General features: G+C 43.1%; 1 protein-coding gene across 2 annotated transcripts in view; it reads left to right on the top strand.

The window, feature by feature from the left end:
* Positions 1 to 12,209, top strand: part of POLG (DNA polymerase gamma, catalytic subunit) — an 87,049-nt gene that overhangs the window by 18,128 nt on the left and 56,712 nt on the right. For both annotated transcript variants that reach the window (XM_075858179.1, XM_075858180.1), the window contains exons 10-12: positions 5,505 to 5,862; positions 5,977 to 6,063; positions 10,827 to 10,943. In XM_075858179.1, the coding sequence (XP_075714294.1) occupies positions 5,505 to 5,862; positions 5,977 to 6,063; positions 10,827 to 10,943 (562 nt within the window). The remainder of the gene's footprint in view (positions 1 to 5,504; positions 5,863 to 5,976; positions 6,064 to 10,826; positions 10,944 to 12,209) is intronic.

Raw genomic sequence — 12,209 nt, 5'->3', positions numbered from 1 at the left:
CAAATATGTCGTGCCCAGCTTGTGCCACTGGGGGGGACACACCTAAAAAATTGTTAAAAGGGTTCTCCCGGGTTTGGCGATGCCATATATGTGGACGTAAACAGCTGTTTGGGCATGCTGTAGGGCTCAGATGGGTGGGAGCACCATTTGGCTTTTGGAGCGTGGAATTTGCTTGGTAATAGTTTTGTTTGGAGTATCACTGTTGTTTCCGTTTATAATGTGGGGCACATGTGAGCTGGGCAGAGTACATCGGGGCATAGTCAGGTGGTATAATAATAAGGTAAAAAAAATAATAAAATGATCCATAGATGTGTGTTACGCTGTGATCGATCCTTTCTGCACAGGCCGGTGTCGCACTGATAACTGGCGTCCTTCCTTATCCCCCTTTTGGTCCACACAGAGGCACCTTTGCAGTTTGGGGAATTTTTCCGGGAAAGTGTTGTCCTGGTATAATACGGACGCCCTCGCTTCCAGCGGATATGGTTGGGCCCTCTCCTTCCTGGTTCCCTAATTTTAGTGCCTTGATACATCGCCTTTTGAAACAGAAGAAATGTTCCCCTCGGGCCGGCACAACCGGATATTTTTCTTTCCTGACTTATTGGAGCCTTAACTTATTTTATTTTTTCATAGACGTAGTGGTATGAGGGCTGTTTTTTTACGGGAAGAGCTGTAGCTTTTATTGGTACCATATTGGGGTACATGCAACTTTTTGATCACTTGTTCTCCTTTTTTTGGGAGGCAAGGTGACAAAAAAACAGCAATTCTGCCATAGTTTTTTTTTTTTATATACAGCGTTCACCATGCGTTATAAATTACATGTTACCTTTATTCTGCGGGTCAGTACGATTCCGGCGATACCTAATTTATAGAACTTTTTTATAACTTTTTGCACAATAAAATTACTTTTGGAAAGAGAATGTATTTCTTCTGTCACGATGTTGTAAGAGCCATAACTTTTACATTTTTTCGTCGATGGAGCTGTGTGAGGGTTTGTTTTTTGCGAGACGAGGTATAGATTTTATAGGTACCATTTTTGGATACATGCGACTTTTTGATCACTTTTTATTTCAATTTTTGGAAGACGGTGACCAAAAAAACAGTAATTATGGCAGTGTTTTTGAGTTGTTTTTTTTACGGCGTTCACTGCGCTGGATAAATAACATAATATTTTTATAGTTTAGGTCGTTACGGTCGCAGCGCTACCAAATATGTATGGCTTTATTATTTTTTTCAATAATAAATGACTTGATAAGGGAAAAAGGGCGATTGTGTTTTATTTTATTACTTGAAACTTTTATTGTATGTTTTACAACTTTTACTTTTACTTTTACTTTTTTTACACTTTTTTTTTTACACTTTTTTTTAGTCCCACTAGGGGACTTGAATGTCCAACTGTTTGTTTGATGTTCTAATACATTGCACTACCTATGTAGTGCAATGTATTGGAACTGTCAGTTGTTCACTGACAGCAAGCCGATCAGGCTCCACCTCAGGGCGGGGCCTAATCGGCTTACGTAATGGCAGACAGGAGTCCATTGTTAGGGCTCCTGTTGCCATAGTAGCAGTCGCCAGCCTTGCCATCGCGTGGCAAGGCTGCCGATTTGCTACAAACCTCTAGGATGCAGCGATCACAATGGATCGCTGCATCGAAGGGGTTAATGCCAGGAATCGGAGCTAGCTCCGGTTCCTGGCGATAGATCGGGGTGTCCGCTGTAACATACAGCGGACACCCACTGCTGAAGACGCCGGCTCAGCTTCTGAGCCGGAAGCTGAGCCGGTGCCATCTTGCCGATGGTATCGGAAGCCTCCTGGGCCCCGCCGACGAAGGGGCATAAGAGGATTCCGTTACTGGTGGACCGGGAGGTAAGTATAAGCCCTCCGATCGCTTTTGCAGCCACCGGCAACCCAGCGATCACGTTGCTGGGGTGCCGGTGGCTATAAACTCCTCACATGCTGCGATCTCTATTGAACGCAGCATGTAAGGGGTTAATCGGCCGGATCGGATGCTAGCTCCGGTCCTGGCCGATACCTCAGGGTGACAGCTGTAACATACAGCTGTTACCCGGCGGTGATGTCGCTGGCTCAGCTCCTGAGCCAGCTTCATCTCCATCACGTACAGTTACGTGAAAAGGCGGTAAGACATCCGCTTTAATCACGTAACTGTACGTGATTGGGCGGGAAGGGGTTAAAGGCCTTGACACAGGCCAATGTAAATTGTATGGGGGAATACGATTGTTCGGTCCCCATACTCTTTACATAATGTTGGCAGCACATCTCCTGTTTACACAGGAAGATCTGCTGCCAACAACGATGATTTTCAGGGCAGCATAAAACATGTGGTCAGCCAATGAATGAGCGTTTGCTCATTCGTTGCTTGATCGATGGCCTGTTTACACAGAGCAATGATCAGGCTCGTTTGTCAGATCACTGACCTGTGTAAATCGGCCTTTAGTCTGGTTTTTATTAGTGGTCACAACTTTATCTACATTTGCATATAATAATATTAATATAATATATAATAATAACATAACCTTGTTTAAGGCTTAAAGAGACAGTGTCATGATTTATTTTTTAGTAACTTGTGTTTTTATTTAATAAAATATTAGATTGACTTTATTTATTTTTTTACACAATGTTTTTTTTTTTATTAACACTTTCTTACTTTACTGGGGGCTGCCATGTTTTATTTAATCTGTGTATGTTTCTCTTAACGACACATACACAGATGGAATACGGCAGCTACAGTGCATAGGACACAATGAACGGCTCTTGTTCATTGTATCCTCTGCTTCTGCTATCGCACTCTGTACTGCGCAAGCGCAGTTCATAGCGACCCAGCATAGAAGCTGGTTTATAGGGGGAAAGCCGGCGCCATTATGAAGAACGGCCGCACAGCAGGTAAGGTGTGTGTCTCTCACAGACCCCCACACCTTGTGACCCCCTCCTCCTCGCTACCCCCCCTCGTGACCCCCCGCACACCTGCTGTAACTGTGTATGTGTATAGCAGAGCTGTGTGTATGTGTAGCAGAGCTGTGTGTATGTGTGTAGCACTTCTTTATTTACACAACGCGTTTTTAAAAATGTGTGTAAAAAAGCGCGTTGTATGTACTAACAGTTCACTTTACCAATTATGTAAATGAAAAGCGTAATCAAGCATTTTTTTATGTGGTTTTTGGCACGTAAAATGCGCTATAAATAACACCTCAAATACACGCCGTGTGAACCTGTCAATTGAAAAGTCATTCACTTCACTTTCATCGTTCTTAGAGTATGTGCACGCGTGTTTTCAGATGTTTTTCGGGCCATAAACGTCACGAAAAACTACTGAAAAATCGGAAGCATACAATCATCTGCCCATTGATTTTAATGGGAAATACGGCGTTTTGTTCCAACAGAGCATTTTTTTTACGCCTCATTTTCACAAAACGGCACGTAAAAAGACGCCCACGAAAAAGAGTGCATGTCACTTCTTCAGCCGTTTTTGGAGCTGTTTTTCATTGACTCTATATAAAAACGGCCGTGAAAAAAGCGAGTTTGATTAAAAAAAACGGCTGAAAATCAGCAGCTGTTTTCCCTTGAAAATAGCTCCATATTTTCAGACGTTTTTTTAGTAAGCATGTGAACATACCCTTAGCCTTTTGGCGTGTCCTATAGCGTCTACAAGCTGCATTGTACAATCACTCCCAAAATGGGAGCCAGACAATTCCTAGCAATTTGAAGACACCTTTTCCTGGCTTGTAGCCAAAAATAGGGAGGGGGGGGTGAGATTCCCTCCCACATTTACGGTAGCTGTGAGTCAGGTTGCTTTACCTTATTCACCTTGCTGTAATTTTTGGAAGTGCTCCCTCTGGTGGCCAACAAAGGAAAACGTCAAATTATTATTTCATTTTTAATACTTCCCACCATGTGGAAGAAAAAAAAATGCAGTAAAAAATATAATAAAAATAAGTAACTTACTTAAAAATTATTTTTTTTATTTGTGACACATTCCCTTTAAATAGATTTTTGAGCGTACAACTGTATAATAGCAGCTACATATCTATCAAATCCATAATATATTTGTATTAATAGAATCGCTCTTGTGTGAGTGACTTGACAATGGAGGAGGGCAGTACGGAGCCCTACTACAGCATCCATAGAAGTCTATGGGACCCTACTGTATTTCCATATGCCCGTTTCATACGGACCCATATGGAAAAAAAAATCCTACAGGTTCATATGGAATCGGACAGAAAAGAAAATGTGGCATGTTCCATAAAATGCTGTACTACAGAGGTATGAATTTTATTTCCCTGCTGTATTTTTTTCTATCATTTCCACTTATAAATGTGTGGATTCCAGTAGTAAAGGTATAATAGGGAATTGCAGGCTACGAATTCATGCTCCTGATACATACTATTCATTTTTCATTATTTAATAATGGACAACAATCCATTTAATATTTATTTTGCATTGTTTTAAGATGTCTTGGTTTAGAGAGGAATCCATGAAAATATAGAATTGGGATAGATGAATTGAGTAAAGATTTATTACTATATTAGAATAACATTTTTTTCTTACATTTTGGTGGAGATAATCTTGAGTGGGTGGTTTATAGAAATTTATCATGTCACCAGGACAGACCCCTTTAATTAGAAGCATCCTATGGAAAATTAGTCAGTGGTGCCTCATCAGCCACTGAGGAAACCCCAAACTTCCAGTTGGGGTGTCGTTTGCAGAGCGCTCTCTGGATGTTAATTGAGAGTCCTACTCAACTGGTTGATTGAGTGGTACCCTGTGGACAGATCCATGGTACCGTACAAAAAGACTTTAGTGGGGCCACTCGGATCAGTTGAAGTGGTCTATCTAGTGACAAATTCAGTTTAAGAGGCTTAAAGGGTTTTCCCCAGAATAAAAAAATATGATCACCTGTCCACAGGATTGGTCATAATTTTGTGCTTGCTGGGGGCCCCACCACTGAGATCCCAACAATCGTGAGAACAGGGATCCTGCTCACTGTACCCCCCCCCCCCCCCCCACAGTGAAAAGGAGCTTGAATGGAGCAGTGGTCAAGAATGTGAATGCCGCTCCATTCCATGTCTATCAGAAGGACGGAAGCAGCCAAGCGCTGTACTCGGCTGTTTCCATCATTCCCATAGACTTTGAATGGAGCGGCAGCTCACATGCTGGACCGTTGCTCCATTCAATTTTCTACTCACTGTGGTCAGGACCCCCGTTCTCATGATTGGTCAGGGTCCCAGCGGTGAGGCCCCAACGATCAGAAAATTATCACCTATCCTGTGAATAGATGATAATTTACGTTTCTGGGAAAACCCCTTTTACTATGGAGTTCTGTGAAAGATAGAGAGCACAAGTAGCCAGTTCTCAACAAATTCTTACATCTGGTTGTAAGTATTGTGGGTTGTTTTTTGGTTACAGGAGCACACGTTATTTGCACAAAATCAGTTTTTTGTTTGAAATAACCACATGTTTATGGTCCGATTAAGTTGTGTTAATCTTTGTAGGTGGTATCGTAAACTTTGCTCGAGACTGGAGGATCCAGACTGGGTTCCTGGTCCAAGCCTTATCAGCCTGCAGATGAGATTAACTCCTAAACTGATGCGTTTGACTTGGGATGGCTTTCCACTGCACTATTCTGACAAGCATGGTTGGGGATACCTTGTACCAGGACGAAAGGACAATCTTTTGGTCAATAAAGTTGAAGATGATGATTGTGATGTTAATAATGACTGCCCTTACTTAGCAATTGAAAATGTTTACTCTGAATATTGTAAAAATAAAGCAAACAGCATCTCACAGGAACAGGGCTTGAATGTCCCTGAGGATTTCATGCTTACTGAAGACAGCAGTATCTGGCAAAAGGTAGTATACCACAGGGCTGTAGAGTTGCCTGCATAGCCAATACATGAGAAATATTAGGACTATACATTGCTCCCTGTGGTTGCTGTGCTCAGGTTGCCTTGTTCATATTTCTAGGTAGAGGAGCTCAGTCGACTGGAGAATGATATGAACCTTGAAGGATCGACCAAGCCAACATCAAGAAAGAAGACTGAAAGTAAATTGGTATGTCTTGTTTTTACTGTCACAATTTTTTGTCTAAACACAGATTTTTCTTAGCTTTGTGGAAGAGGAGCAGAACTAGAGATGAGCAAATAAGTTTGCCTAATCCATCAATTTTGACGTTTTTTTGGTCCATAAAATGATTGGTGTAGTTTGTGACAAAGTAGAGATGCTAGTTTGTGCATTTTGACCTGTCTGATGGGCAAAAAATTTTGCAAAATTTGGCATGCATTCCAATGTAACTTTTAACAGTCACATTTTAACAAACATTTTCAATTCACCGATCTCTGAATCTGGTAAACCAATTCCCTCATCTCTAGCTAGGACTTGTTACCTATGTTAGTATGTATTATATTTTATAGCGTTCAAATATTACCAGAAAATAGATATATTTTGAATAATGTAAATAGTTTTGTGAATTTTTTTTTACTAGACAGATGTACTTTTTTAACAAAGTCAAATTCAGGATTCTTGCGGATTTCTGCTACCAGAGAGCAGTGCATTCTGGGACCTTAGATACTGACAGCTACACAGTCAGAGCTAAACTGTTAGGTCACATTCTGTTTCTAAGGGCAGCAATACATATGTATGTGAGTGGAATATAAGTTATAAAATATCTCAATCGGTACAAAATAGGTGAAACTACCGTAAGTATTTGAATACTCAACATTATGTGTAGATTTATATTGTGACATGTTATTAAAAGTTGAGGTATTCTTTAGAAACGTGACTCTCCTTTTTGTCATATGTCAATATGCTGTTGTCACTAGGAGACACTAACAATTTAAAAAAAGTGCTAGCCCCTCCTTCAGGATATACCCCACCTACAGATGCTAAGCCAATTTAGGCTTAGCTCAGTGTTCAACAGTTTGTCAGTGTTTTATGTTAGTTTATTTTTTTCTCTGCTTCGATTTTAGGTGGGAAACACTGTCCCTCTGCTTTCCCCTCCGTTGGCAGGCGCACGGTGTAGACTCCATTTCGCTGTTGTCCCTCCACCAAAGAAGACAAGAGCACAAACTTCTCTGTTGCCCACCAGCTTAAAGGGCAGCTCTCCTCTACTTGCTCCCCACCAGTGTCCCGTCCCCCCCCCTCACCAAAGGGCGGCTCACTTAGGGGGGGCCCTGCTGGTCTCCAAATTGCTGGGAGCAAAGTGGACCTGGAGCAGAGGAGTGAGTAGGGAACCTTCCAGATCCCTGCCAGGCTTCCACCGAATGGGCTCGACAACTCCGTCATGGCATTCTTTCAAGGGCTTCTCAGGAAGAATTGGTGACCAACTGTCTAATGCAACAAAATATCTGAGCGAAGCTTCTTTTGATGCTGGATGCCTGATAACATGTTCTTCTGCTTCCATCATTGCCATCTGCAAAACAGCTTGTCTCCGGTACTGGTACGCAGACACGGCATGCAAACGATCCTTAAGCTGGTTTTCCCATGAGAGACATTTATGACATATCCACTGGATCTGTCGTAAATGTCAGATAGATGCGGGTCCCACTGTTTTCGCAACTACCGACCATATAGTCAGGAAGTGGTCGGGGAGGCAGAGGGAGCAGAAAAAGGTAGAACGGGGTTTATGGGGTCCCAGAGTTGGGACCCACATCTAACTGACATTTATGACAAAATCCTGTGGATATGTCATAAATGTTTCTAGTGGGAAAACCCCTTTAACTGCCCTTTTACTTGCAGGTTACCGTCTGTTAAGCACTCTTCTGGATGAGATCACCTCGAAATCTACAGGTGAAAAGTGCTCTCACCTACCCCGAAATCAGATCTGTCCTACAACTTCTAAGAAGTTGGACCTCGTTTTAGTCCCTTTCATAGGTTCACCGGTCTTTCATCCTCCAAACAACCATCACATCAGGACTCCAAGAACAAGTCTTTTTTCAAATTCAGTCATTCCTGGCACCCACCCCTTCAGGCTACAAAAACTGGTGCATGTAAGACCAGCTTGGCCTGAAGGGTTGGCCCCCACTCGGTTCGGGTGGAGGGCAAACTTGCTCTTCAGGAAGTCCGGCTCTCCCACATCTCGGACAGAGGTGGTATCTTCAGGTTACAAATAGATTTTACCAGTCCCCCCTTCCCGAACATTTCTTCCAGTCCGCACTTCCTCAGTCGCCTTCCAGAGGCGCCGTTTTATTTTCAGGCAATAGACTCTGTTACTTTAAGGGGTCATCATCGATGTTCCTCCAGATCAGAGATTCCAAAGTTTTTAATCCAATCTCTTTGTCGTACCAAAATAAATAATGGGTCAGTTCCTCCCATTTAGGATCTCGAACAACTGAACGTCTACGTCATGGTCCGTCATTTCTGCATGGAGTCTCTTCGTTCAGTCATTGCAGTCATGGACCAATGGGAGTTTCTTTATTCTTTGGACTCTTCAATGGTTGCTCTCCTCCCCTACCTTTCTGCAGTGGCAGATCCTTGCCACAGATGCGACTCTCCGGGGCTGGAGAGGAACATTTTGGAACCTCACGGCACAGGAGTCTTCTCTCCCTATCAACCTCCTGGAATTGAGAGTGATTTTCTTTTGCCTGCTGCATTTGACATCGCTTCTGTCCCTTCCTGGTGTGACTTTAATTGCATAATGTTATGGCCCTGGCTAATCTAAATCACCAAGAAGGGACTGGAGCCCCCTGGTGATTGCAGACGCTGCAAGGATTATCACATGGGCAGAACATCACATTTCTGCTCTTGGCGGTGCACATCCCAGGGGTTGACAAATGGGCCAGAGCCTTCCTCAGTCGAGAATTTGTCATTCCAGGGAAATGGTCCCTCTATCAGGAGTATTTTGAGCAGATTTGCTCCAAGTGGGGCAGGCTGAACATGGACTTGATGGCGTCTAAGTTCACCCCTGCTTTGTCTCTTAATCTCGGGATTCTGAAACCCTAATTACCCCGTGAGGTAGTTTCCGTCTCCTGTACCTATTCCACCCTCTGCCTCTTCTGCCCAGGCTTCTCTAACGGATCAAGGCTGAAGAGATTCCAACCATTCATGTGGAGTCAGACTGTCTACATCGTTGTTGGTAGGTCGACATGGTGGCCCTGCTGGCTGAGGCTCCATGGCCCTTGCCCCTCTGTCACGACCTGCTCTCTCAGGGACATTTCTTCCATCAGAATTTAAGGTCGCTACGTTTAACGGCGTGGCTGTTGATACTGCCATTTCGAGGGTTAATCCGAGACCGTTATCCCCATAATGCTTAAGGCTAGGAAGCCGTCCTCAGCCCACATTTGTCACCACACTTAGAAGTCCTACTTTCGCTGGTGCAGATAATTGCAATCTCCCTCCTTTGTGTTTTTTCCTGTCTTTCCTCCAAGGAGGCCTGAATCAAGGTCTTGCCCTTAGCTCCCTTAAGGGACAGGTGTCTGTGTTTTCAGTACTTTTCAACTGTCCACTGGGATCTAAATCTGATGTTTTAACCTTCCTGCATGGGACCTTAACTTGGTTCTGGACGTTTTGCAATAGGCTCCATTTGAGCCCCTACGTGTGATATTTTTGCGTCTTTTCTTGTGGAAGGTAGTTTTATTGGTATCTGACTTCCATCCGGAGGGTTTCCGAACTGGTGGCTCTGTCCTGATGATATGGCGGTACTCTGTTCGGTGCTCTCTGTCTTGCACAAGGTGGTCTCCACTTTTCTTATAAACTAGGACATCGTACTGCCGTTCTTTTTTCAGTTTCCTGTTCATTCGAGGAAGCGTTCTCTTCACTGTTTAGACCTTGCAGGTTTACACTTCCCTCACTGCTTCCTTCTGAAGATTGGATTCCTGGTTTGTCACCGCGGAGGGTCCATGGAGGTGTTTGGTGGCCTCTAAGGTTACTATCACCCGCTGGATTCCGTTGGCTATTTGTGAAGCCTATTGTTTCAAGGGTAGGAAAACCCCTTTCTGGATTATGTCTTACTTTACTAGGGCGACTGGAGCTTCCTGGGCTGTGTGCCATCAGGCCTCTGCTCTTCAGACTGCACACATTTGTCAAGTTTTTCTGGGTGCACACTTTTACATCTTCGGATGCTTCGCTGGGTCGCAAGGTCTTTCAGGCACCTGTGGAGTAGGTGACCATGTCCTTTCTTCTGTTTCCGACCCTGGGGACTACTTTTGGACTTTCTACGGTCTGTGTCATGACATTGCTCTTTTAATATAAAAGTAAAGCACTTTCTAAACCGTTTTATTGCCAAAGATGCCTTAATCGCCCGGACGGAGGACTGGTCACGTAATCCTGAGTAGAGTGGGCTTTCAGAAACCTGTGACGCGTCGTCACAGCTGCACATAACAGGCAGCTGCCTTCCCCACTCCTATATGTCGGCGTGTCACTGGAAACGAGCAGTGCGGCAAATTATGGAGGCAGTGGGAGGGTGGAGAAAACCGAGCTGTACCTTCAAATTCTGTGACGACGCATTACCGCTTTCTGAAAACCCACACGTGACTGCTCCTCTTTTTGGGTAATCAGGGCATCTTTGGTAAGAATGAACTAATTAGTAAGTGGTTTGCTTTTTTAGTAAAAGAGCAATGTCCTATTTTATGTGGTTCTGGGCCACCTCTTTAATGTAAAATCCTTTAAAAAAAAAATATTGTAATGCATTATGCTATATATAGGAACTGACTACAAGTTTTTAGTGGTACCATATTATGAAGACCAGTAAAAAATCTATTTACTTCTATATTTTGTGCAGGAAAGGCAATTGGTAGACTGATTTTCATGTGCTTCTCATCTGCCATAATGTTATTTGTATCTATAATTACATATAATCCGCACCCTATTCACTGTGACAGGAGCACCCTGCTGGATTGCAACCAGAGTTTGAAAACTCTGCACCTTATCACCATGGAAATGGCCCTTGCAGTGACGTAAATGTTTCTGGCTGCTGGTTCTACCGTTTGCCGCACAAAGTGAGTCTGTAAAATGCACTTATTACACTGTGTTCCTAATAGGCAGAATCCTACTGGCAGTCTGCTACTCTCAGACACTGTGAATATTTTCATGTGCTGATAAGAAAATCTAGTGTATGCAATTTATCTGTACTTTGCATCAAGGAAATCAATTAGAATGTGGGAACATTTGCAAAGCTATTTTTCACAGCCTCTTGACACAGAGCCAAATCATAATGCTCTTAAAGTGCACTAGCAAATAAAATATGAAAATGCTGTAAAATTCTTTTACTTTGAAATATAATAGTCCGACAATTCTGGTTCTCCGCCATTTATTTTCTTCACACAGTTGTCTTGTACAAGGAACATTGCAAGACTGGAAGTGCAAAACTGAGTGAGGGGACATATTTTATCTTCAGATTATTCTGTTTTGGGCTTCACAACACTATATTATGCTATGTAGTATAGTTTTTTTTTAATGATAATCCTGAGTGTTTGATGATATGGTAGCCAACAGGGTCTGCTGATGCTGGATTAAAGTAGCTTTATTTTATTTCATGTTGGCTCTATAGATTACCTTAGCCTATACTGTATATCTTAGATCTTTACTCAGATGCTGGGGCATTGAAGAAATCATAGGGCCCAATAGCCAAACTAAGAGTGGGACCCACCCCACACTGAGCGGTTCACCAAATGTACTACGCCTTTATTAAAATTAATGTTGATTCTGTTTTTAGGTCTAAAATTTTGAATTGATTCTTTTTAGAACATATCTGTATAGGGTAGCTCAGATTTTCTGACTTGGTAAATTATATAATTCTGACAGCATGCAGACACCACTAGGGGGAGTTAACTGTATATTGATTTATAGTGCTAGTAATGAACTCATCGGGAGCTGTATAAATCTGTATGTACTACAGTAAGCTAGTGGTGGCTGCAGTTATCTGCTATCAGGGCCAGCTCCAGGTTTATGTGGGCCTTTGGCCAACACAGACATAGTGGGCCCCTTTGTGGTGGAACTCACGGCGACAGTAAAACGGCAGATAATGGCAGTTTGTGCCCCCATATAGAAGTTAGGCCCTCAGTTTGTGTCCGCATATATTTAGTACCCTCTGTAGATAGTGCCCCCTGTAGATAGTGCCACACAGCCCCCCTCGTAGGTAGTGCCACTCAGCCCCCCTCTCTGTTGGTAGCGCCATTGGAGCTCCCTCTAGGAGTGGAATCCCCAGCTGATGCTCTGATCGGGGATTCCTCTCCTGAAGAAGCCCCTGATGTCACCGACCATAT

The sequence above is a fragment of the Rhinoderma darwinii genome, chromosome 3, assembly GCF_050947455.1.
Source record: "Rhinoderma darwinii isolate aRhiDar2 chromosome 3, aRhiDar2.hap1, whole genome shotgun sequence".
Lineage (NCBI taxonomy): Eukaryota > Metazoa > Chordata > Amphibia > Anura > Rhinodermatidae > Rhinoderma > Rhinoderma darwinii.
Note: the sequence above shows the minus strand (reverse complement) of the source record. Positions and strands in the feature narration are given on the sequence as shown.